This window comes from Aulonocara stuartgranti (genome assembly GCF_965226115.1).
Source record: "Aulonocara stuartgranti genome assembly, chromosome: 4".
NCBI lineage: Eukaryota > Metazoa > Chordata > Actinopteri > Cichliformes > Cichlidae > Aulonocara > Aulonocara stuartgranti.
This window is the reverse complement of record NC_138942.1, coordinates 33,081,501-33,108,425: the sequence shown is the minus strand read 5'-3', so window position 1 is coordinate 33,108,425 and position 26,925 is coordinate 33,081,501. Positions and strand designations below refer to the sequence as shown.

Here is a 26,925-nt window from a genome sequence, read left to right as displayed (position 1 = left end):
TGTATGTCCTCACTGAACTTTGGGGGATTATTGATATGATTTCAATCTCTTCTTTTCCCCCGCCCGTTCCCTCCAGATATTTCCAGGGTTTCTATCCAGCTCTGCTCTTCCGGTGATATTTCGGAAATTACAGATTTGGATTTTTTTGCACCACTGATCTCCAAGCCTTTATTACTATATAGCTTCACAATGTTCTTTAATTACATTGCACTCATATGAATGGGCTTTTTTGTCTCTGGGGTCAAACCTACTTTTGTACTGACCTGACACTCGAAAGATGGTAAACATAGACTTTTTGAAACCAGCCAATCAACTTACAACTAATTACCAGAGTTCTGTGCATGCAATGTCTGCAAGGAATGACTTTTGGGAATCAAAGCCTTTATGTACATTCTTACAGGGGGGAAATGTACATGATTATGCACTCTATAATTTAGGTCACATTACTTTTTGGCTGAGAAAACAACAGGAAAAACACGCACGTTTTGATGGTTTATTGTGTTGCATTTTGACCAGCATGACCCTGTTGGTAGTGGACAAGGGCGTGCATGAAGGAGCTGTTAAAAGAAATCCCATTCCATATCTTTAATTCGGACTGCTTTAAACTGCAAAACCTTCAATTATATCTTTTCTAAATTCAGTTTTACTGAATGTTTCAGATGCGTATGCTGCCATTTCATTCCAAACATCACAGAAGGTTTTTTCATTTCTTATTGCTGTGTTTAGCAACAACATCTTGTGCTTTTTTTTTTTAATTCATGTTTGGCAGATTCAATGTTTTTACTAGTATACTGGCTTGTGCATGTTCAAGAATTTATATGCCGGATAAGAAAAGTAAAATTGTAAGAAATAATACAAATCTGTATCTTAAGACTTAGCTAAATGTTCACCTCTGTCGTCTACATAGAGAATATAGTTTTATTCAACTTCTAAAGAGTTATTTTGCTACGGCTAATCAACTATGCTATAGCTTGGCTAGTCATCAGTGTGTCTTGGCTTTCAACAAATCTTTGATGCTGGTTAAAACTGTTCACATTTAAGAGAAGTGTTGTGTTCATTTCTCATAGTCAGTAAATAAATCAACCAAAGCTATCTAGACTAGAGACCCTGCACACCATGTAGTACAATGATATTGTAAAGTAAGTAGCAGTCTCATTTTTAGACTTTTTACTAAAACAAAACAATATGGACCATTTTGAGAAAAAAAAAACAACCTATGTTTTACCCTTCTAAAATCCCTACTGTCTTTGCAACCTTGTTTTTAGTTGGGTTTTTTTGTTTGTTTGTTTTGTTTTGTTTTTTGCAGCCACAGAAATTGTGTAAAGTAAATGGGGGGCTGTCCGGGATCCTTTTTGTTTCCATGGGTGAGTGTTTAATTAAGAAAATCCTCTTCAGCAAGAGTATTTTAGCTGTGTTGCTATGCTGTCCTCCCATCTAAGCATGTGTTCGTTATTTTGCTTTGGTACATTACTAGACTTTGATAGTTAAGTGTATTTCTGGCCTGCTTCTGACTTTAGAGTTTATCATTAAAGGGCCAGACTGATATACACTGAAGAGATATGATACAGTATAAGACAATACAACGATAGTTTTTATTTATTTTTTTCTAATTTTTTAGTTCATTTTTATTTCTTAAGATGAGATTTTTTGAAATATTCCACGTTCTTGCTCCCAGTAGAAAGGTGACACCACTCTCAAGTTGGTACAGTAAATATGAAGCAACCAGCAGCATATCAGCAGACTGGCTTCTTGGCTTGTGCTAAAGTCACCTATTCACATAGCATGCTATATTAAATTTGTTCAATTAATTAAAACACATTTTCCATTTATACTTGAGAAGGCTTTGAGGATTGTAATCAGCAAGAAAGTACAGCAGATTACCATAGTTTAAAGAAGGAATGGCATTATTACTATTAGTAACATAAAGCATATTGCTGCAGTACATATCATATCAAGTGTGTTTGAAAGGTACGTCAAAGGTGTCATTATAAATCTGTGATACTTTTATACTAAACTCTTGATATACAAATACCTGAAATCATGTCTAAACTTGAACTTAGTAAAATTGATACCCTTATGACAAAAAGTACTTACTGAGGCAGTGACTTTGCTAAGAGCCAAAAATACATATTCTCAAAATCTAAACTTAATCTTTCAATGTGTAACCTCAAGTCAAACTTTGAGGTGTGCTGCTGAAAGGAGGGCGATGGGTTTTTTCATTAGAGATGGGAGCAAATGCAAACTCTTGCAAATGTGTGTATGTGCGAGTTTGTGACACTCTGAGGATTCAGTCAGAGCTGGAGGTCGAGCCGGGGAATGATGAGGTGGCGCTTTCCTCCCTTTTATTCTTTTCTCCCTCTCTGTTCTTCCTGAAAGACAGATTGCATTCCATCCTCCCTGTAAAAAAAAAAACGAACAGGCAGACACATGGATAATATGAAGGTATCTGCAGTGTGTGTGTGTGTGAGAGAGAGAGAGAGAGAGAGAGAGAGAGGAGGAGGAGTGAATTAGAGGCTTGCTTGGCCAGCTTCAGACTGTGCAACGTGTCTGATGCTGGTGGATCAGATGGCAGAAAGCTACTGTGTGTCTCCCCACAGCTCATCTGCTCCATAATGTCTGCTTTCTGCTTAATTACAGCTCACCTGCAGTCGGGCCGGCGCTGCACACAGAATACTGTTGGGGGGGGGCAGAGAACCTTCTATATAAACCTGTATTTGTACTGGGGGGGGAATTCAACAGCAAAAAAGGGCTCTTATTATTTAGAGCCGATAACAATCATAATCTGTGCAAACCCCACAATTGTGCAGGTATTTCTAAACAGAGGCAGTTTTAGCCCACTGCAGCTGCTCACTCCAAAAATGCTAACATCTGGTTCAGTCATATGCTATTTTTTTAACAGTCATCTGTTATTTAATCTGTCATTTGATTGTTCCATCCTTATGGAACACAAGTTAAAATATCAAATACATAGTATGATGATTCAAGTAGATCTTAGTAGTCTTTCTAACACTTTCAGACATAATTAGAATATTTGGGTTTTTTGTTGTTTTTTTCAAGTTTGCAGGTAAATTGTCTCTTTAAGGGTTCTGTTCTTATCAAGTCCTAAATTTCTAACTTCAGAGCATCTCAAAATGACTTATGTATTTGTTTTTCTCAAAACCTGTCGGGTTTTTGTTTTTTGTTTTTTTTACATTGACCATGGTGATATGATTTAACACATTTCTAAGCGTAAATGTTACACAAGATTACTATTATCTCATAAAGTGACAATTATTACATATGGTACCCTTTTTATGTACTGAGGCTCCAGTTCATCCAGAACTGAAGGGGACAGCATGAGTGGTCTAGTCTATCCGTGGTCTAGTCTATCCGTACATGCTGAAGAAGAATAAGAACACTCACAGTTGCAGAAAAAATTATTGTGCATTTGTTTACAAAAGTGTTGTTCAGCGTTTCTGTTTCTACTGTGGTGATGAAGGACCCACCAGAATTCTAAGGGGAATAAAACTGCACAATCAATCTTGTTAAAGCAGGTTTTTAAAATAACCTTCCCCAAAGTAAATGATTTTCTGTCTTCCCAGAACAGGTGTAAAAGAGGCTCTAATAGTTATACAATACACAAAGTTTAGACTATAACGACCACCAGAGAGTTTCTGCTCTGGACATATGTCCCATGGTTTCATGTTTTTTGACACAAAAGTAAAAAGTAATCACAGGACTGATTGACGGACCTACAGTATCTACTTTTTAAAATGGAAAATCAGAGTGTGTTGAGTTATGATGACGTATACTGAACCAACCTCTGCAGCCCATTCTTTATCTCTGCTTTGGGCCTCATAAGCTACCATTAACATGCGAAACGGCACAATCATAGCTAGCAATTTATGATTTTGGCCACCCTTAAGGTCATCCACCTTTATTGTCCTTTTTACTATAATCGGGGTCGTAATTTACAAAACAAACATTTTGTTGTACTCAGCAAGATTTAACAATAGCTATCAGAATTAAAAACTCCCGAGGAAACAGTTTACTAGGGTCTGAGCTTTTATATAGTCAAATTTCTGTTTTTAGTCAGAGGAGTCACCCTCTGCTGGCTATTAGAAATAATGCATGTTTAGGACATTTCCGCTGTTAATTCCCTTTACAAACCCAGAAGCTACCTCTATATTTTACATGTGTTCTGTGAATTTGATAAGGAAAAAGGCCCCAAAAAATTGTGAAATAAACAGGATGACATGTGAAGTGTTTGAAATTAACAATCTCTTTACTAAAGTTTCCTGGGCTTACTGACGTAAGCATGTATTCCAAAGTTAGGAGAAACCAAACATGCAAACCCCATATAGAACAGGTCTACCTACCCGAGTGTGAATCCAGGAGGCGATAGTTTTAACATATTAGCCACTATGCTCGGTAATGTTCTGAATGTATTTCCATCAGACCTGAATCAGGTGATCAAAAACAATGACACAGTTCTACAAATGCTAACTTTTCTTGTGTCACTTATAATCCTATAACAGAAAACAAATCCCTTCCGTCATCGACTTTCAGCAGATTCTTTTGGTTATTTATTGATTGTGATCCATGGACTGTCACAAGTGAGCTTTACTGGGACACTCCAGTCTTTTAGTTCTGCAGTATAGTTTGTGGACTTGTGAAAGGCAGATTTCTCTTTTTACACACATGCATACTGTATTAAAATAAGTCATTAGGTGGACTTTGTCAGTGTGATGATCTATGTTCCAGTGTAAATGTCTTCCTCCCCCTCACCCCAACTGGTCACAGCAGATGTCTGGCCCTCTCTGATTCTGCTGGAGGTTTCTTCCTGTAAAAAGAGCTTTTCTTTCCGCTGTCACCAAGTTCTTGCTCATAGGAGGTTGTCTGATTGTTGGCATTTTCTATGTTACTTTAGAGTATAAAGCATATTGAGGCCACTGCTGTTGTGATTTGGCACTGTATAAACTGAAATTGAATTAAATTAAATGGAATCTGATAGAATCAAACTGAACTGAATTGAAATAGTTCTAAACATGGAGCATGTTATTATACAGTTCTTTGAACAATTTTTCCAAACCTGACATGAAACCTGCACGCTGATCACAACGAAATTTAGAAACTAAAGCAGAAGATACACATACAGCCTGAGGCAAGTGTCTGTGAGGCTGCAGCCATGTTCAGGACATGTTAACACTCAAACAGATAAAACTATAAAAACACTCTGTTAAGCTGAAACAACTGGCTCAAATCTACTACCAAAACCCCAACTCAAACCAGAACTACAAGATGTAAAACTGGACTAAAACTGATAGATTCTGAGACATCAGATTGTGAAAAAAACCCAGAAAACTGAATCTAAACAGTCTTAGCTTTAGCTCAAATCAAAGCGAATCAGGAAGTGGACCACAACCAGGAATAAATTCTGGATTAAACCCGTGCCTGTTGCAGGAGATCCTCCTCCAACCGTCCGATGCTCTTATGGATCAGGTTTCCTCCTGCTCAGCCCCCCTCCCCTCCTGCTCCTTCCTCTTCTGATCCAAACTATAACCCTTCTGGTGTGGAGGCATGGAAGGAGGGACCTTCTGTTTTTCCCTTCTTCTTTCTCGCTGTTTTTTTTTTTTTTCCTTTGAAGGAGTCGTCCATTCTTGTCTTCCCTAAACGTGAGCAGAAGCAGCAACGGGGTAATGAGGGTGCGTCCCTACAGTCGGTCCAGTCTCCGGTACCTCCCAGTTCTTGAGGCTCCCATATAAAAACCCTTGTGGAAAGTCAGTGTAGGCAGTAGGGAGTTTTCTGCTGGGGTCAGGAGGATTGTGAACAGACGAGTGGATCCTGCCCCAAACACCCGTGTATGAGTGGAGTGTAGCAGAAAGAAACATCCCCAACTTTTTTTCCTCTCTTGCCTCAAAGAGTCTACATGTCTAGTGGCATCTAGACATGTTCAGCTTTGTGGATTTGCGGCTGGCGCTGCTGCTCAGCGCAGCAGTGCTTCTGGTCAGAGCGCAGGGCGAGGACGACCGTAAGTTTCATCACTGTTTACTGGAGCTTCTCAGACTTTTTCCCCTTTTACTTTATTGCATTTTTTTCTTTACTGGGTTTGGAAAGTGGATTTTCTCTACGTGGCTGGACGGCTTCTGAGATCTTAGAGAAGAGGAGAAAGGAAAAGTTTTAAGTAGAATTAAGTTTGCTTTGTTGTGCTCTATTGTCTCCAGACAGATAGACAGATAAAGCAGGGTGTGTGTAATGCATTGGGCATCTCAAGAAGGCCCCTGTCTCTCCCTCTCCTTGTGTTTGTCTAAGTCTCTCCAACCCCCACCTCCCCACCATGCATGCAGAGCGAGTTGCTGCAAGTTTTCCATTCTCTCCTCCAGGCGAGGGTTATCCAGCTGCATAGGTTTGAACCTCCCTTTACCCCAAAATTGGAGCATTCAAATGCCTAACCCTAATCCTGTGGCATTTTATCAGTTTGACACGACTACCTGCGTCACCTGTACCCATTCAAAAAATGGTTTCCACGAGATATGAGCCAGAAGGCGAAGCCTCTCACAGGCCTGATTGATGTGACAGGGAATTTGCAGCCTGAGGCCAAGTGCTGAGTTGGACAGGTGACTGAGAGGGAGAGTAGGAAGAAAACAGGGAGCGGAGGAGGAGAGGAGCAGGCGTAGTCTTGTCTGCCGGAGTATTTGACCTCCACAGCCTGAGCCAGCTTTCAGCTTTAGAGCCCACAAAAGCTCAGGTGGACTTTTGAAGAGATCATTTTGCACAGAAAGAGGGAAGCGGATGCCTCTGCTGGTGCTTAGAACAACCAGTATTCTCCTCTGAGAAGACAAAGGAAAAGCAGTTCAGCTCTGGAAACAAGAGCCCAGGAGGCGAAACTCGGTTTTTCCAGATGTTCCTCTTCTTTTGGAAAGGACTCAGCTGTGCATAAAAAGCAGATGTTTTCTGGCCCTCTGAACGATCTCACAACGCCACCCAGAGGCTGCTCTCAGCACTGCCAGACACATCTGGCCGCCACGTCCCCCCGTGCCATCCCCTCCCCCTCTTTTCTTTCCACTCTTTTTTTTCTTCTCTAATTGCATCCACATGTGGAGTGTTTCCACCAGTCACTGCCAAGCCTACAGTCTGCAGTTCTCCAGGCGCTTCTGCTTTTCCCCTCTGAGCTCAGCACTTTGGTACGCTGGAAGATTTAAAAGCACTCTGAGCAGAGTCCCAGTTTGAGTTTTGCTGAGAATCAAATGCAGCCGCCACAGTGTCGGGGTGGAAAATATGACTTTGAGTTGATGTACAGGGAGATTAAATCCCATTTAATCAGTGTCTGTGTGTGCAATGATGGCGTGACCTGCAGACAGACACGGCACACTGGTGCCCTCTCTGTCACCTCTGACCTGTTCCGGTCTGATTCCAAAGCCCCCCAGTTCCTGTCCACGTCTTTATCACCGCTAAGCTTTGTGTATTTATGTTGCTGCTGTCATTATTTCCTGTTTCACACGTAGATTTTACACCAGTTTAGCAATCTATCTTTTTCTAACATTTTTCTCCAAAAAAGTGTTTTATTGAAACTATTTTTTCACTGTAATTCAAAATTCTCATCTCAGTTAATCAGTCTGACTAAATTTGAGAACAAATCAAATTTTTTAATTTGAGAAAATGATCCACATATTCAGGGTTTTTTCACAATTTATTTTTAGCTTCATAATTAAAGCACTTTAGTTTCCTGCCCTAGTTTTACCTGGACTCCCACCAGTGTAGATACTGAGTCTGCATGTGCGTTCAGGTAGCTCACCTGTCTCTTACCGTCCCTCTCCCTCTGTGTCGCCCCCCTCAGGCACGGGCAAAAGCTGCACTCTGGACGGCCAGGTGTTTGCAGACCGGGATGTGTGGAAGCCGGAGCCATGTCAGATCTGTGTGTGCGACAGTGGCACGGTGATGTGCGATGAGGTCATCTGCGAGGATACAACGGACTGCCCCAACCCCATCATCCCCCACGACGAGTGCTGCCCCATCTGCCCCGATGACGGTATAATAACTGCATCTCTCTCTGGACAAAGCACAGATACACAAAACAGTTTTTGCACATCACATGTTCTCATTTAAACTGCCCCCATGACACGAATCCATCATCTGTCCTCAATGACATGCCAAGAGTTACTGGTGTGAGTGAGACACTGTCTTTGAAAAAAAAAAAAATTAGTTTCTGTTTGAACACTTAAAGCATTATTATGAGCTTTTCTGGGTGCTTTCATCTGTTAATGCCAAACCTGTTTGCTCTCTGCAGGCTTCCAGGAGCCTCAGACTGAGGTAAATATACATTTTCCACTGACACTTGTAAATAGTTTGTACAACTCCCATGAGATCAGATACACATTGAACACACTGTTTTCTTCTTTTCACCACAGGGAACCGTGGGAGCTCGTGGACCCAAGGGAGACAGGGTAGGTTCACACCCTCTTCTTTCCTTGTTTTACTTGTGGAGTAACTTTTGGTTGTGTGGTGAGCTCAAGATCTGTCACTGTTTTTGCTGGAGCTGATCAGTTACACTGATAGAATGTAGCTCCATGTGTTTTAAATCAGGCAGATGTGGAAACGTGACTCAGATGACTTTGAAATGCAGTGAAACTGCAAACTGCTTTTAGCTTTCATTACACATCATACTTAATCTAAAACCATTTACCCATCTTCATGCAGTGAGGTGGGAGAAAACAGTATCTTACATGTAAAGTTTCTGTAAACTGTAGTTTTTGATTTGTGTTTTTAAATGTCACCCTAGGGCACTGGTTGTCCTTTGTTACATCCAATTTTGATAGTTTAAGTCTGTTTTTTTTACCTCACACAAAACATGATGAGGTCAGGTTAAATCCTGCAGAGCAGCATGACTTGGCTTACATTTCAAAATCAAACCAAATATTATCATGGAGAAATATTATTACCTATATAAGGATTTGGTTTTTATCAATGAAAAAAACAACTTCTTTATCCATGATTTTCAACCGTGGAGCTACATTCATTTAAATTGGCACAATCTTAGGAGGAAATTATGACTTCTGATTATTTATTTGGATTGGATTTGATTGAACCTTCATTGGTCACTTTACAAGTTGAATCTTAGACTCTAAAAGAGGCTCTGTGGATCAGCTGTGTTGTTTTTAAGAGTGCATTTAATAGTGTAATAATAATGTATTTCGTGGTGCTATTTTGGCTACCGAGCATGATGGTGACAAACAGGTGACTGTTCCTGGTTAGTCTCATAGTCAGCCTCAAAGTAAACTGCACTTTTAATGATTTAAAAGCCTTTGAAGACACAAACATGGAATCAAATATTAACCAAACATATGTCTTCAATGATAAGGCCAGACCATAGGAAATGCACATGATTAATGGTTTAACAAATCAGTTTTCTGTTTTAGAGTATTGGACTGTGGACATCAGAACTTTTAATCCAAGCGACCTTCTTGAGTATGACCCTGATTTCCTCTATCTACAGGGTCCTGCTGGTCCCCCTGGTAGAGATGGTATGCCTGGCCAGCCTGGACTGCCTGGACCTCCTGGCCCACCTGGACCCCCTGGCCTTGGTGGAGTAAGTTGTTGAATTTTAGTTATTCTGTATTTCACTCATTAAAGGTCAATGGTGGCCGGTCAGTTAGTAACGTAACTATGTTGTTTAATGTATGCAAATGATTGACAGCGTGTTAATCGTGCTGCAGCTAGAGCGGAAAAAGTCAACTGTCAAAGCTGAAGCCCAAATGTGATGTGATATTAGTGTGATGAGCTGTGTCTGGAGTTTGGCACAGTGTCTCTGATCAGAAGGTCAAGAAGTCATTACTAAGGATGGAACGACGCCTCATTTCCTTTTGAATGGAAAGCAGACAATATTCTGGAAGTGGACAAACTTTAGAAAGTTAGAGTTTGCTAAGCTACCATTTTTAATTTTAGAGGTTTATTTACATATACATACCCACTGACTCCAGGTCTGATTTAGAAATCTGATCTGACATCTCCAAAGACTGAATTCTGCTACAGGATCATTGTTCCACATGCTAGGCTAGCACTGCATATCTTCATGCCTCTGTGCAGCCTGTTGTTGACATGACTGCTAATATACCAAAAATATTGATTGAAAATATTTTAAATAGTAACAAAATATAATTTATTATTTGCTGATTCATTTTACCATTTGCCTCTGTGCTAAAATATTAAGAGAACACACTGTCACACTCATATTCTTTAATGAGATACTTAGTTAACATTCAAAGCTAATTTGCATTTCTGTATCTTGCTTAAACATGAGTCCATACTTTTGTAGAATCAACTTCTAATTAAATATTCTATGTTTCAGTTTGCCAATAACTTCGACTACATATGTGTATGCTAAAGTAATAACTATAGCGTGGATAACATGTATAACTTTACCGAGGGTTAGCATGATGCTGTTTTAGATATGGTTAAATATCAGCGTCAAATTTTCCATGATTCAGGACTTTAACATCTATTAACATACTTCAGCATTCACTCCATGTAACCACAGTTCAGTAAACTCCTACAGTCTTCCCTGTGTATACATTATCAGTGACATACTTCTATGCCAATGATTCACATTAAGCTGGACAATTAGAGACTTGGCAGTCACCATTAACATATGTTTGACTTCAGACAGAATGTTCCCTATCTACATTATACAGTATGTATCCTCCAGAGACACCTTTAAATACTACTGTTGAGGTCAAAGGTCAATGACTTGATACGCACTGCTCATTTTAGAACTGGATTGTTATGAGTGGCATTAGCATTGAGATTCCATATCATCAAATCTGCTGCTGCAGTTTTGTTATTGTGTTTGCTTTTATTTGGAAATATGAAAAAATTATGCAGTGGGGAAGTGCATGGTAAAAGAAACAACAGACAACTATACTTGATGGAACATGACACAACTATGCAAGATTTAGATATTTAATTTGGACTATGGCTCAGATGATCCAGAATCAGTGATTCTATTCAACTGGAAAAAGTACATTTAGTGTTGAGATTTGAAATGCATCATAGCTAACATGTAGCCTATGTCATGTCACAACACAGATGGAATTTAATATTTTTTCATCATAAAAACAATCATTTTGGTATTTTTGTGAGATTAACATGTCTGTGTTTATTTTTTTCCAGAACTTCTCCCCTCAGATGTCTGGTGGCTACGATGACAAATCTCCTGCCATGCCTGTGCCTGGACCCATGGTAGGTTACATATGTATTTAAATACACTATATTCAAAATATTTCCATGCGCAGCATCTGAGCTTTTCTCTGTTGGATTGATAGGGCCCAATGGGACCCCGTGGACCTCCTGGACCTCCTGGATCTAGCGTGAGTATATGATGGGGGTTTTTATGCTTAGGTTAAAAACTGAAACCTGGCATGCTAGCTGGCATGAATCCAGTCCTTCCTTTTTCTGCTGCAAATAACACAAAGACTGTTTTTTTCTGATTGATTACTATTAGGCAGTAGTATTGATATTGATTACTGTTAGGCTGCAAAAACATCTTTTATTTTCTTGAAATAAATTTTGAAAAATTAACAAACTGCTCCTTACAGTGTGTTGAAAAAGTGAGTAGCATCAACATATTTGGTGTAGTGATGGTGTTTGTGTTTGTTACCAACTATAGGGACCTCAGGGATTCACTGGCCCCCCTGGTGAGGCTGGAGAGCCTGGATCTCCTGTGAGTATTCAGGACAGGGAAACAAATGCACGTTGCACTTTGCTGTGATGTTAACACTCTCACCTTATGTTTGATTTTCGCTTCAGGGTGCCATGGGTCCCCGTGGAGCTGCCGGCCCCCCTGGAAAGAACGGCGAGGATGTAAGTGCACTGGATTGATATCATATCAGTTCATCTACCTATATATATATATAGGTAGATATTATATTAAAAAAGAGACTGAGGAATGTCTTGAGACATCATTTCGTCCCCATCTCCCCAACTCTCTTTCTCTCAGGGTGAGTCTGGCAAACCAGGTCGCCCCGGTGAGCGTGGACCTTCTGGCCCTCAGGTAAGTTGCTGATTCTTACCACCGATATGTAAAACAAAAACAGAGCTGAGATAATAACTTTTTTCACCTCCTTGTTTTTTTGTTTTTTTTTTCCCAGGGAGCTCGTGGTTTCCCAGGAACCCCAGGTCTGCCTGGCATCAAGGGACATAGAGTGAGTCAGAACTTGTGCCACCCCATTCAACTCATATTCAACTCAAAATAAAAAATGTTGAAAGTCGTGGCTGGAAACTTCATCTTTGCATGTCTCTTATTCTGTGTAGGGATTCAGTGGCCTGGATGGTGCCAAGGGAGACAGTGGCCCCGCTGGACCCAAGGTGCCCCTCCCTTTGTTATAACACTTGTTCTCACCACATAAGTTGTAGAAAAAAGTCACCCACAGGTGGGCTACTTCACTTATAATGCAGTGTTGAGTAGCTGTAATCGTAGCAGTGCTATAAATGACAGTAGTAATTGAAAAAGTAGTTGTAATATTGGCACTGATATCTAACTCATAGTGGTCCTGGTGGTGGGAGCACTAGTGCCAGAATTTGAAGTACAATAAAATTAATCGCATTTAATTGTAATTATAGACAGCACCATATCACAACTCCCTTTTAACAGGAAGAGATCTCTGGCAGAACTATCAATATGGTTCTCAAATGAGTACCGTTTAGTGTTTAAAGACACACTGAAAAAATTAACCCATAGATGCAGAAAAATCATTAAAACAGTTTCAGCATTTCCTCCATTATAACCAGTGTATTTTCTTCACCTACCACTCCACCGACAAGTTGGTCATACAACATATTTTAACCTAAAGCTAAATACTACTAGTATTAACAGCTAACAGTTTGAGTATCAGTGTGGACAGTAAAAGCTGTGGCTACAATAATGCTACAAAAAGCAGTAGTATCAACCATTTAAACACTAGCAAGTTACATTAGCAGTCACTGGCTACTTTTTAGTTATAGCAGCTTGATTGGCTAAATGCTGCATTGACGAGCATAATTTCTGAAAGTTTGATAAAGTTTCTAGAGTTTAATCAATGATTCTAATCTTCTCGCCGGCCCATGTGTTTCTGTCCATTTAGGGAGAGGCTGGCACCCCTGGTGAGAATGGAACCCCTGGTGCTATGGTGAGTAAAACAAGCACCCCATCTCTGCTACATAATTATAGTAGTATAGTTTCTTCTCTCCACAACTGATTTTGGCTAACTGACACTGTCTTTGTCTATCTCAGGGACCTCGCGGTCTGCCTGGTGAGAGAGGCCGTGCTGGTGCTACTGGAGCTGCTGTGAGTCCATACATTACATAGTTGCAGCTAGTGAAATCAATTTATTAGTGAATTGAGAAACCAGTCCACCACTCACGTTTGTCTTTGACCTGCAGGGAGCTCGTGGTAACGATGGCGCTGCTGGTGCTGCTGGACCTCCTGTAAGTCTTTCATTGTCCAAAGCTTCAGTTCTTAAAATCTCAGCTTTGTTAGCACTGACCCAAAAAGATGCACTATGTATATCTGAGTATCTGTGTTTTTGTTCTTCTCAGGGTCCCACTGGCCCCGCTGGACCCCCTGGATTCCCCGGTGGCCCTGGAGCCAAGGTATAAACTGCTCCTGACCCGCTCCAGTAATCCTCAGTGCTATCCATTTTTCTTCTGAAACGCAGTATAATCTATTTCCTCTCCTCTCTTAGTTGTGTTTTTACTGTGCCGACTTTGAAGAATTTATTTTCTGAAGCATGTAGGTAGCCAACACGTACACCTGACATGTAAAATGCAGGTCATAAAAAACATCTGAGCTCCCACTACTGTTTGAGTATAAACAGTAACTATTAAGAAATTAGATGGATGGGCGCTATTTTTATTTTTATTTTTTGCAGAGTTCTCAGTATATTTTAAAGCTTATGATAGAAATTCACAGTAATTGTCTGTGCATGTGGAACTGGGTCATAGCTGAACTGTGGGGTTCTTTTTGGCTGAGGTTAGATGTTGAGTGTTTTCTCTAAAACAAATCTTCTGTTTATGCCGACAATTTTATCTTTTTTTTTTGTCTTCCACCACCAAGCTGTTTGTATTACTAAATAATCTTTTCTTTCTCCCCAGGGTGATGGTGGAGCTCAGGGTGCTCGTGGACCCGAGGGCCCTGGTGGAGCTCGTGGTGAGCCCGGAAACCCCGGACCTGCTGGCCCAGCTGGACCTTCCGTAAGTATGAGTGACTGTAATAAAGATCCTTGATGAAAACAACAACAAATGGGCCACAAAAAATAGGCCACTAGAATCTGATTCAAGGCAAAATAAAACAATTTACATTATCATTTAAATTGTTAAAAGAAATTAAAAATAATTCTGCCTTCTGGGACAATAAATAAACTTCCTTCCTTCTCCTCTCAGGGAAACCCTGGAGCTGATGGAGCCGCTGGAGCTAAGGGAGTACCTGTGAGTATCTTTAAACAAATTTACTCTATTTTTAATACTTTCTTATTTTTACTAAAGCTACAGATAGTCATCACTTTTTCTACAGCATGACATTAAATGACTGTATTGTTGTGTGCTGCCACCTACAGGGTGCTGCTGGAGTTGCTGGAGCTCCTGGTTTCCCCGGACCCCGTGGACCCCCAGGACCTCAGGGTGCTGCTGGTGCCCCCGGACCCAAGGGCAACACTGTAAGTAAAGATCTCTTAGATCCAAAAAAAAGCAAAATCACCCAAAATTTAAACTTGTATGTTTTGTGTGAATACTTTGACAGTTACAACCTACAGAGATAAAAACAAAAGTTAGAGATTTGTTTTGGGCATTTGTTGTTTGCTGAAATTATTTTTCTTTTAGATTTATCCAAATAATAGTAATTTCTCCCTAGTTTGTAGTTTGTTTAATTTTATGTTTTCTTGTTTGTTTGTGTCCCATAGGGTGAGGCTGGTGCCCCAGGATCCAAGGGAGAGCCTGGTGCCAAGGGAGAGGCTGTGAGTTCACCATAGATCATGACAGAGCACACTGCACTAAAATTATGTGTGTATCAGCCTCTTATGCCACATTGCATGTTACATTGCTCTTCTACAGGGTGTTTCAGGAGTTCAGGGACCCCCTGGACCTCCTGGTGAGGAGGGCAAGAGAGGAGCCAGAGGAGAGCCTGGTGCTGCAGGAGCCCGTGGCGGCCCTGGAGAGAGAGTATGCATCTCACTGGATTCCACTTTATCCGTACCCTAATCTGTAAAATGATGGCAGAGGGACCTCTAGTGGTGTTTCAACACAAAGGACAAAAGACTGAAATCTTTATACTGATGGTCAAATCTAAATGATTGAGATTACTTGTGTGCAGCTGTAAACATTACAAAGGTTAGTTTGACTGAAAAAGCAGATTAATCTCTGCTTGGAATGAAAACATAATAAACACCATTGGGCTCTTAATCATGATGTAACCAAACTACTGAGTGAGGTTCAAAATGTTCCCAAAACATTTGACCAAGAGTATTACAGATATGGACATACTGAGTGGTGCTAGTACTAAGATAGAAACATTCATTTCATTGGTTAAAAGCATTAAGTCTTTTGGATGTTAATTTAAGTTAAAAATGATGCCAGAGACCTGAGGCCCGGATCTCTCTGATGGAATTCGACTGTATGCATGATACAGGGTGTTCAATTTTAAACCTACAGTTTGAACACATTTCTGTTTAAACACTTTTTACTGTTCAGAGCTAAGCAGGACATGTTTGATTGTCTTTACAGGGTGCCCCTGGTGGTCGTGGTTTCCCTGGTTCTGATGGCCCTGCTGGACCCAAAGTAAGGAAAATGCACACATACATACAACAGATATAAACCTTAATTCCGCCCGCAGGCTTCCACAATTTTGGTTTAACTAATTTTTGAATTTCCACCATTCTTATTTTCTTCTTAGGGTGCCAATGGTGAGCGTGGTGCCCCCGGTCTTGTTGGAGCTAAAGGTGCCACTGGTGAGTCTGGCCGCACTGGTGAGCCTGGTCTGCCCGGAGCTAAGGTGGGATAGCATACTGTCTGTCAAATAATTCTCTGCAGCATCATTTATTCATTATACCCAGTCCCTCCTCTGACCTCTGACCTCTGCTTTGTAGGGAATGACTGGCAGCCCCGGCAACCCTGGACCTGATGGCAAGATGGGACCTTCTGTAAGTTTGTATGCAGTATAGTTAACCCTAGTTCTTATAATTTATGTCAAGAAATAGCAAAACCCTTAACATGCTTAATCTTCCTTAACAGGGAGCCCCCGGACAAGATGGCCGCCCTGGGCCTCCTGGCCCTGGTGGAAATAGAGGCCAGCCTGGAGTCATGGGATTCCCCGGACCCAAGGGTGCTGCTGTGAGTAGCGTTACAACATCTATACATTATATTTAATCATGCTTAGTAATAGTGGGCATCTAAAATATGGTCTCCGTGTTTTTTTGTCTATAGGGTGAGGCTGGAAAGCCCGGTGAGAGAGGAACCATGGGACCTACTGGACCTGTTGTGAGTGCTCAATATTCTGCTGTTTTCTTTCTTGTTATCTATCATCAATGGTAGGATTGTGTGTGTGAAAGCCTTCTATCTCTCTACCCAGGGTGCACCTGGAAAGGATGGTGATGTTGGCGCACAGGGCCCCTCTGGACCTGCTGTAAGTAAACAACACTAACTGGCTACACTTCGATATTAGCACCCAAGTTTGTGTTGATGTCTCTCTACTGAAAGCTACATAGCTGCAAGAATAAATCACATCTACTCAATGCATTACTGCCACCGTTGCTGACTCTCCCTCTCTGCTCATCTTAAGGGTCCTGCTGGTGAGAGAGGAGAGCAGGGACCTGCTGGATCTCCTGGATTCCAGGGTCTCCCAGGACCCCAGGGAGCCATTGGTGAGAGTGGCAAGCCCGGAGAGCAGGTACTGATTGAAGCGGAACTATGACTGGAACAGCATCATTTCCAGTGAATAAAAGTGCTTATTCCTGTATTTCTGTTTTTCCTTTTAGGGTGTACCTGGCGAAGCTGGAGCCCCAGGACCTGCTGGAGCTAGAGTAAGTCACATATCCTCATAATTTTCACAGTTAGATAAGACTCTAATTGTGGTTTAAATATAATTAAATATATTCATTAGTTCTTTGTCCAAAATCCTACATGGTGTAGAAAACAACTTCCTAAGTTGCTAACTAGCTTGTTCAAACACATTAAAGTTATTACTAGCAGCTTATAACTGCTTTTTTATTCTTTAAAGTGGATTCTTGTCCAAAATGCTCGATGTTAGACCTGGAAAACAACTTTTAGCCTGCTAACTAGCCAGCTACTTTCAATATTAGGATTGCTAACAAGCTACTGTATCATTAATAGTGATAGCAACTATGCAGATGCTATCACTAGCTTCAACTCACATTACCTGTAAACAAAACAAAGGTACCATACCAGTGTCGATATGGTCACAGGAGGAAAACCCTTGCACTGCCATTTACAAAGTAGCGCTTCGTGTTGATCAGACATTCTGTTTTACCCTGTCATTCATAAATGAACAGATAAATTATGATGAAAGCTTCACCTCACATATGAACCTCCCTTTGGGGAATATCATCCAACTAGAACTGATATTAGATTAGATTAGATTAGATAGAACTTTATTAATCCCTCGGGTGGGTTCCTCTGGGAAATTCGATTTCCAAAAAGCACAGCACCGACAGAAGTTTCAGAGTTACAGAATATTATATATATATATATATATACACACACACACACACACACACACACACACATATATAAATACAGAGACAATATAAATAAAATATACGAAGGGGATAAATAGAATAAATAGGAATAAAAAATAAAAATACAAGTGAATGAATTGCACATTTCGAGTATTGAGGTCTATTGAGGTCTATATAGCAGATCTAGTTCTCATGGTTTCAACAAACCATCCAATAAACTCATTCCAACCTACTCTTCTCCTCAGGGTGATAGAGGATTCCCTGGTGAGCGTGGTGCACCTGGGCCAGTTGGACCTGCTGGTGCCCGTGGATCCCCAGGAGCCTCTGGAAATGATGGTGCTAAGGTGAACACATCTTATATAAAAACTAAGAAGTTCTCAGTTGTGAGTAGATTGACTAAATTGCACATATTTCACTATTCTGAACATCTCTTCCTCAGGGAGATGCTGGAGCCCCTGGTACTCCTGGTGCTCAGGGTCCTCCTGGACTGCAGGGAATGCCTGGTGAGCGCGGTGCCGCTGGTCTTCCAGGACTGAGAGGAAACAGAGTGAGTTGCCTTCTGTAGTCCTATTACTCTTAGTATTCGGATAGTACATTGGCGGTCACTGCCATTGTAGACTGCTATCCTAGGTGAGATTTACTTTAGCAATCCAACAAACACTGATCAGTGTTTCTACTATATGTCCATCCATTTTATTGTCATTACGACACAATTGGGATGCAAATGCCCAGTGTAATCGCTGATGGGCTTTACGGTGACTTAGCAAATGACCCCAGCATTGTAAGACCTGATATACTATGTGAATGTTCATCTTATTACCAACATCTTTTTTCCTTTCAAACACACAGGGTGACCAAGGACCTAAGGGTGCTGATGGAACAGGAGGTAAGGATGGTCCTCGTGGTTTGACTGGACCAATTGGACTTCCTGGACCTGCTGGCTCCCCAGGAGACAAGGGAGAGTCTGGTGCCCAAGGACCTGTTGGACCTTCTGGAGCCCGTGGACCCCCTGTAAGCACTGCTGTGTCTGCTACAGATAATGTTTAATTTAAAGTTTTTAAGTGTGTTAATCTTTGAATGTTCGAATTCATTCTGATTCGTCTACCTACATCTTAGGGTGAGCGTGGTGAGGCCGGACCACCTGGACCTGCTGGATTCGCTGGACCTCCTGTAAGTAAATTCTACAATAGTGTCCACGCTATTTTTCTTACTCTAACACAGAAGTTACTAAAAAACTATTTGGCTTTTTCTTCACAACCACCAATCCACTCTAGGGTGCTGATGGACAGCCTGGTGCTAAGGGAGAGCCTGGAGATAATGGTGCTAAGGGAGATTCTGGTCCTCCCGGACCTGCTGGACCCACTGGTGCTGCAGGACCTCAGGTTTACACAATAACATACTCCCAGCATATCCCAGTTCACAAATTACAGCTATTTAGACATACATGTGACCACATTGTGTGCTGCTGTTTCTTTGACACTATGCTGTTGCCTTTCAGGGTCCCGTTGGAAACACTGGCCCTAAGGGAGCCCGTGGACCTGCTGGACCTCCTGTAAGTCACTCTTCCTACTTTCCCAAGCAACTTACATTTCTGACATTAGCTTAGAGGTGACAGTACCTCTAGCCAAACTGGCAATACTTCATAAAACTGGGCAAAGAAAATTAAAAAAAGGAAAGAAAGTAGTGAAAGATTTTATTTATTTTCCAAACACGTACCACCATCAAATCCATTGTTTGATACATGTCTGTTTTTTGTTTGTTTGTTTTTTACTGACTTGATGCAGTATTTTTGCAGCCTGAGTTAGCTAATTGGCCTCGATCTCCCTAGGGTGCTACTGGCTTCCCTGGTGCTGCTGGCAGAGTTGGACCTCCCGGCCCCGCTGTAAGTTTTTCTTAGGTGTTTCTGACACAGTGCGCAAAATCTATGTGTTTTCCTGGAATTATTTTCAATTCTCCCTGTCCTCCCCACAGGGTAACGCTGGACCTCCCGGAGCTCCTGGACCAGCTGGCAAGGAGGGACCCAAAGGAAACCGTGGTGAGACTGGACCTGCTGGTCGCCCTGGTGAGTTGGGTGCTGCTGGACCCCCAGGACCTCCTGGAGAGAAGGGTAGCCCTGGTGCTGATGGTGCTCCCGTAAGTTATATCAACTTTCAGTACATTCTAAAATGCTGTGACACAATTTATAATAAACCATAGCCTTCAATAATCTTCTTTCAGCAATATCATTAAATTTAATTTCCATCCTTTCACTGACTGCACAGTTTCTGCTACCTGTGTCTCAGTGTCTAACTACTTTCTGTCTGTCTTTCACAGGGTAGTTCTGGTATTCCTGGACCTCAGGGTATTGCTGGACAGCGTGGTATTGTTGGTCTGCCTGGACAGAGAGGCGAGAGAGGTTTCCCTGGACTTCCCGGAGCTCTTGTAAGTTCCTATTGGTATTCTAAAACCCAGAATTTCAAAAATTTAAAAATGTTCAGTGGATCTGATAAATCCAGAACATCAAGTTACATGATTCTAAATCAAGAGAAAAGTCTATCTACTTCTAAAAGACACAAAACAATAACATTTAATTCTCATTTAGCTAAGCAAAAAATAAGACAGACCAGTCTCAGTCAGTTAGAAATATGAATGAGGTTAATATAACTGGACTGACTGCAATTGTTGCACTAATAGGGAGAGCCTGGAAAGCAAGGCCCTGGTGGACCAAACGGTGAGCGTGGACCTCCCGGACCCATGGGACCCCCTGGCCTGGCCGGAGCCCCTGGAGAGTCTGGACGTGAGGTATAAAGTCCCACTAGAGCAAGTGGAGAGCGAAGGGGTGGCTCTCCCTTTGGTTACCCTACCCAACCAACTGTGAAGCCCATTGAAGGGCCAATTATATGCTCATGAACATGTAGTTGCATCTAGTGACTGCTATATTCCTAATAGAACTTTTTGCGTGACAGTATTTTGCTATAAACACTATTTCTGACACATCTCGTTATGCATTCAGCCATATAAATTTTAAAATTTTTCAACAAACTTTCAGTGAAGTCAGTTCTGAAGGTTTTTGTTAAGCTTAACTTGCTCTGTGCCTGTGTTTAAGGGAACCCCTGGTAACGAGGGCGCAGCTGGTCGTGATGGAGCCCCTGGACCCAAGGTAAGATAAGCTGACCTCACCAACAGCACACAGCTATCTTATTTTTTGTTCCATAGCGCCAAGTATGTTGGCAGCCTACAAGTTAGCATGCTAACATGTTAACATGCAACTAAATAATTTGTGTAGCATCACAAGTTATCTAGCCTAAAGCTTACCTATTAGCCATCATCCACAACTTCTAAAATGGCAACCAGAGGAAGAAGTCACACTTTCTGTGAGTACTTCCATGATTTGTGAATCCCACCCTGGAGGATATATATGTGTGTTCAGCATGTTCATACATATTCATACACTACTAGAATTTTTAACATAAAGCTTAACGGGCAAATGTAGTCAGATACACTGTTTGAAGCTAGTGATAACCTAGTTTTTATTTTTCCTTTAGGGAGACCGTGGAGAGAGTGGCCCTGCCGGAGCCTCTGGTGCCCCTGGTCCTCCTGGCGCCCCTGGACCTGTCGGCCCTGCTGGAAAGACTGGTGACCGTGGAGAGACTGTGAGTGACAAATCTGCTTCATTAATGTTTCAGCTTGGTATGTCATGCCAGTCAAAGACAAGGCTGTAAGTCACTGCAACCCTGTCTCCACGTAAAACTTTTTTTTTTTTCCAATTTTCCAGGGACCTGCTGGCCCTGCCGGCGCTGCTGGCCCTGCTGGACCTCGTGGCCCTGCTGTAAGTAACAATATTGGTTGCAAAACTACACTGGATGGAAGAGCATGCAAGGAAGGTTAAACCAAATGATGTCTGTCATTTTTCCTTATGACAGGGGGCTACTGGACTTCGTGGTGACAAGGGAGAGGCTGGAGAGGCTGGAGAGAGAGGCATGAAGGGACACAGAGGATTCACTGGCATGCAGGGACCTCCCGGACCTGCTGTATGATAGTTTATGCTTGAGTCTGCATATACTATAGTCAAAGAAAGTAATGCCATACACCAGTAAACTTAGTTTTAAACTGATTGTCTTCTTTTGTGCACCCATAGGGACCTTCTGGAGAGTCTGGACCCGCTGGTGCTGCTGGACCCGCTGGACCTAGAGTAAGTTAACTTAGTCTGGAGCAGTTGTGTAGTTTCAGCTTTACCTAGTTTATTTTCAGATACTGACATTTGAAATTTCCTGGTATCTGTAGGGTCCTTCAGGAGCTGCTGGTTCTGCTGGTAAGGATGGTATGAGCGGTCTGCCTGGACCCACTGGACCTCCTGGACCTCGTGGACGTTCTGGAGAGATGGGACCTGCTGTAAGTCTAACAAGCTAACCTTCTTTACATTCAGCTGTTTACTTAAGTTGTGCCACGTTGTACCTTTATACCTAGGGTTTTTGAGGGTTACATTTTGATAAAAGCAGCACATTACTAATGAACTAACCAACCCACACTTTTTCTTTACCCTTCTCCTTCTGCAGGGTCCTCCTGGACCTCCTGGACCTCCTGGAGCACCTGGTGCCCCTGGTGGTGGATTTGACCTTGGCTTCATGGTCCAGCCTCAGGAGAAGGCTCCTGATCCCTTCCGCATGTACCGTGCTGATGATGCTAACGTTCTCCGTGACCGTGATCTGGAGGTTGATAGCACCCTGAAGAGCCTGAGCCAGCAGATTGAGCAGATCCGCAGCCCTGACGGAACCCGCAAGAACCCAGCAAGAACCTGCAGGGACCTCAAGATGTGCCATCCTGACTGGAAGAGCGGTGAGCAGTTCAATACAGTGACAGGAGAGCTAGTCCAAGGGCAGTCAGATGTAGGCCTAGCGGAGTTTTGAAGTTGTTTGTGTTTTGCAGGTGAGTACTGGATTGACCCTGATCAGGGCTGCACTCAGGACGCCATCAAGGTCTACTGCAACATGGAGACCGGCGAGACCTGCATATCCCCAACTCAGCGTGAGGTTGCCCAGAAGAACTGGTACATCAGCAAGAACATCAAGGAGAAGAAGCACGTCTGGTTCGGAGAGGCTATGAATGACGGCTTCCAGGTAAGCGTCCTAATTTATAGAACCTACCTGTTCTCTCTTCTTCTATTCTTCTTTATAGTTTCTTCTTCTGTCAATTTCCATATTTCTCTTATCTGCAGTTCTATTGTGATTTGCTGCAGCTTGAGTTCATTTCTCTTACCCACTTTCCTAAATGTCTGCTTAGGTTCCTCTTCTACTCCTCTCTACCCATCTCCACTTCTTCCCACTTTGTCTTTACCCAGTCTTTTTCAACACCATCACACCTTTGCCCATCACAGTCAGTAATCTATCCCCTATTCACTGTCTTGTGCAGTTCGAGTATGGCAGTGAGGGCTCTCTGCCAGAGGATGTCAACATCCAGATGACCTTCCTGCGTCTCATGTCCACTGAGGCATCCCAGAACATTACCTACCACTGCAAGAACAGCGTCGCCTACATGGATGCTGCCGCTGGCAACCTCAAGAAGGCCCTCCTCCTCCAGGGCTCCAACGAGATTGAGATCAGAGCCGAGGGCAACAGCCGCTTCACCTACAGCGTCCTCGAGGATGGATGCACGGTGAGGAAACCTTTTACATTAAACTCAATATGTTAATTATTCAAAGTTAACAGAGATTGAGACGGGTTAGAGGCTAGAGGTTCTAATCAGCACTGTTCTGAATATGAACCCTAATTCTGATTTTCGTTGTCTCTCCTTCCAGTCACACACCGGTACATGGGGCAAGACAGTCATTGACTACAAGACATCGAAAACATCTCGCCTGCCCATCATTGACATCGCTCCTATGGACGTTGGTGCTCCAGACCAAGAGTTTGGCTTTGAAGTTGGACCTGTCTGTTTCTTGTAAAAAGAGAAATCTGGACTTGAAATTGTTGTTGTGTGCGTGTGTGTGTTTAATTTTTTTCTAGCAGTCATCTCTCTCTAAAGCAAAAGCAAAAAAAATGCCCCCAACAAATCATTCTCCCGATGCCATTTTTCTGAAAAATCTGACCCTTCGTTCTACAAGTTTCCATTTGGCCGTTGCTCCGATGGTCCGCTTTGCCTAAAACCTGCACTTCGACGAGAACAACATGGCGGTGGTGTAGAGGCATCTGCATCGTCGCATTTGGGACCACTACTTTTTTTTTGTTTCTGACTTTTTTTTGTTTGTTTTTGCCATCACCAACACCAAGGATCCTGTAGAGAAGACATTTTGTTTCACTGGCAACAAGAAAATAATATATGCCTCTGTAAAGTGTAAAAGAAAATTGACTTCCCCTCATCATGCGGCCAAACCCGGCCTCTCTGGAGTTTACAGAAACAGACACAGGTGACTTTTGTATTTTTATACACCTCTGCGGTGAGAGGAATGAAAGGACAGTCCCAACAGACAGAACCCAATTGCTTTGTACCACGTTTCAGGTGTTGATGAATAAACGGTGAAACTGACAGCCATGTTTGTCTCTGTTGTTCTGCCCTTCCCCTTTTTCCACCTGCCCCTAGACAACGCCTCCTCAAGAGTTGTTCCTTCCTCACCTGCTGATGTTGTAGCTGTTGTGATTTGTTTGTTGTTGTGGTCTCTTTCATGTTTATTCCTCTCTATGTCTCCCTTTTTTTCCTAAAGAAAAGCCACATTAAAACCACCAGCAGAGAAACATGGGTTTAAACCTCTTTTTTTAAGGAAAAAAACACAAAAAAATCCTTATGCCTACCTCAGAAGTGAAAGGAATTCCAGCTCTAAAAAAAGGGCCCAGTGTTTTTTAAAGTGAAGCCTGAAGTAGAGTTGTGGTGGTCAGTGGGGGTAGTTGAGGTTTGCAGACACTTTAACAGAAGCAGAGAGGGCAAAAGCCTGAAGGTGCTATTCTTTCTTTCTCAGAGGTCTGCTGGCTGCTCAGTATGACTATACTGTTGTGTAGTAGTGTAGCTACGGTCACTCTGGCATGGCAGGGTCCTCCTCATGGTGCTAAAATAAAACCACAGTTTTTTTTTCTTGGTGTCCAGAATGAGACAGACTTCTTCTATTTCCAGCTTTGGTAATGTTGGCAACCAGCGTAGCGCCTCTTTAAGCCTCTTTTTTTATGTTTTGAACTTCCCCCTTCACTTTTAACTGTCATCCAGATTCTAGTCCACCAACTATCTGTTGTGGTCTGTTTCTTGTTTTTCTTTTCTTGAAGTTTCTCAACAACAACAAAATTCGAGCTGTGATAAAATGCGCAGAAAGAGAACCATCAGTGAGAGTTTGTGAGAGAAGGCAGACAGACACACCCATGGGGGAAAACACCACAAGGATCTGTACCTATTTTGTATATGTATAATAAATTGAGATGTTTTTAATTATTTTGAATGCTGAAATAAAGCATGTTAAGTGGTCGAACAATGAATCCTGCCTAATTGCCTGACTGACCCCCTGCACTTCTCCCCCCCTCCAAAAAAAGAAGAGACTTGAAGTAAAGCACCTTTTGCCTTTTTTACAACTTGTACAGTAACAGAAAGAGACAAGATTAAAGAAACATGACAGAAAGATTTCTGCCTCTTGTTTAATATTTTGCTAATATATTCCTCTGTAGACGAAAGATGTTAGCAGATTTTGAAACATTTTTGAAGGTAGCACCTTGACTTGTGTCTCTTGATCATGTAAGCCTTTGCTTCTCTTTGCAGTTTTGAGTGCTGCCACTTAAAATAAGCAGGTGAATAACGCGGCTTCTAATTGTGAAACCTGTCCAACTTACTGGGGGTCAGAAAAGATGAGGAGAGCAGCCTACCTTTCAGTCAGATTCCACATTGTGACTTCTTCCATGCCATTAAATCCATATAGAAAAATGCACATCCATAATCCGCCAAGAAAGTGTCAGCCTGATAGTCCATTTACGAGTAATTCTGTCCATCTTGACAAGTCCCTACAACAATCTTTTACCCCACTGTTTCCACAGCTGGTCAGCCCATCTGCTCAACTCAGACTGCAGAACTGAGGGGCTTGTTGGTGCTGGGACGAACCAGCTCTGCTCTCAGACTGTTGGCATCAATTTGGCTTCACAAAGACACTGATTGTCCACCTTGAGGGAGCCAGGGAAGAGAGGGTAGGTTTGCACTCCCCGGTGGGAATCTGGATTATTTCCGCAAGAATTTAGGCCTTTATTTGAGGCCTGGGCAGAGGAATGTTAACCTCTCCGGTTTCGGACAACAGAGGAGGTTCTGTTTGCAGAGAGGAAGCTTCTCTTCAGGCTTGTGTGACTTTATACCAAGAGTAAACATCAGAAGGGTGCGATGAGGCCAGAAAAAAGGAGAGAACAGATACAGCTAGAGGATGACTTTTAAGCAAGATCTTTGAAGGGACAGTTTCTGTTTATTCTTTTAGGCACCAGCTACTAAATATATGAACACATAAAATAAAAAGAAGCTTTGTAACAGATTTAGCTACTGTACCACCTAACTTCCATCGTCAGTGTTCTATCATCTAAAGATGGTATTGACATGAAATTCTCACCGATCCAATCCACACATGCAAAGAAAGCAAACCATAGATGACTGTAAATTATGTGTAATAATGCAGAACACACAGGGAAAAAGTATTGAGGCTGGTAACTGAAATTTATTTAATACTTTCTACTCAAGCCTTTGTTGGTGAGAACCGTTTCAAAGATCCTCCTGTGTGGAGAAACTAGTCCCATGCATTGTGACTTTGGCCCATTCCTTGGCTGTGTGTTTGGGATCGTTGTCTTGCTGAAACCTACACCCTCATTTAATCTTCATCTGTCTCTGTACATTTTTCCTTTCATCCTTCCTTCAATTATGTGAAGCATGCTAGTACTGTATGCTGAAAAACAACCCCACACTATGACGTTCCCACCTCCAAACTTTACTGTTGGTATGGTGTGTTCGGGTCATATGCAGTGACTTTTGACCTCCAAGCATGGTGTGTATCCAAAGAGTTTAATGTTGGTCTCATCTGACCAGACTATATTCCCACAGTATTTCTCAGGTTCGTCTAAATGTTGTTCAGCAAACATTAAAATCCCTTCCTCATGCTTTTCCTTCAGAGTCTTGCATGGTGAGTGTGCTTACAGGCCATGGTGGCTGAGTGCATCAGAAACAAAAACAAAACAAAACAAAGATACCACCCACGACTCTTGAGAAACTGCAATCCTCTATCACACAGGAATGGAACAACATTCCTCTC

At 42.0% G+C, this 26,925-nt stretch overlaps 1 protein-coding gene across 1 annotated transcript; it reads left to right on the top strand.

Moving 5' to 3' along the window:
- Positions 1–5,741: 5,741 nt before the first annotated feature.
- col1a1a (collagen, type I, alpha 1a) lies at positions 5,742–24,197 on the top strand. Its single transcript, XM_082530020.1, has 49 exons — positions 5,742–6,010; positions 7,817–8,008; positions 8,267–8,289; positions 8,388–8,423; positions 9,473–9,565; positions 11,146–11,214; positions 11,298–11,342; positions 11,642–11,695; positions 11,782–11,835; positions 11,972–12,025; positions 12,123–12,176; positions 12,286–12,339; positions 13,095–13,139; positions 13,244–13,297; positions 13,393–13,437; positions 13,549–13,602; positions 14,104–14,202; positions 14,392–14,436; positions 14,565–14,663; positions 14,907–14,960; positions 15,058–15,165; positions 15,727–15,780; positions 15,896–15,994; positions 16,089–16,142; positions 16,234–16,332; positions 16,426–16,479; positions 16,571–16,624; positions 16,781–16,888; positions 16,977–17,021; positions 17,942–18,040; positions 18,136–18,243; positions 18,546–18,707; positions 18,813–18,866; positions 18,971–19,078; positions 19,195–19,248; positions 19,525–19,578; positions 19,668–19,829; positions 20,010–20,117; positions 20,370–20,477; positions 20,782–20,835; positions 21,221–21,328; positions 21,451–21,504; positions 21,599–21,706; positions 21,814–21,867; positions 21,960–22,067; positions 22,232–22,511; positions 22,602–22,792; positions 23,085–23,327; positions 23,470–24,197. Exons 1-49 carry the CDS (start codon positions 5,929–5,931, stop codon positions 23,614–23,616), a joined length of 4,344 nt encoding a protein of 1,447 aa, XP_082386146.1. The 5' UTR covers positions 5,742–5,928; the 3' UTR covers positions 23,617–24,197.
- Positions 24,198–26,925: the final 2,728 nt, after the last annotated feature.

Excerpts from the sequence above, each read along its gene's own strand:
- col1a1a (XM_082530020.1), top strand. The coding sequence starts at position 5,929 with ATGTTCAGCTTTGTGGATTTGCGGCTGGCGCTGCTGCTCAGCGCAGCA. Across the intron at positions 12,026-12,122 it reads GTGGACCTTCTGGCCCTCAG|GGAGCTCGTGGTTTCCCAGG; the intron begins GTAAGTTGCTGA and ends TTTTTTTCCCAG. Across the intron at positions 19,830-20,009 it reads CTGGTGCTGATGGTGCTCCC|GGTAGTTCTGGTATTCCTGG; the intron begins GTAAGTTATATC and ends TGTCTTTCACAG.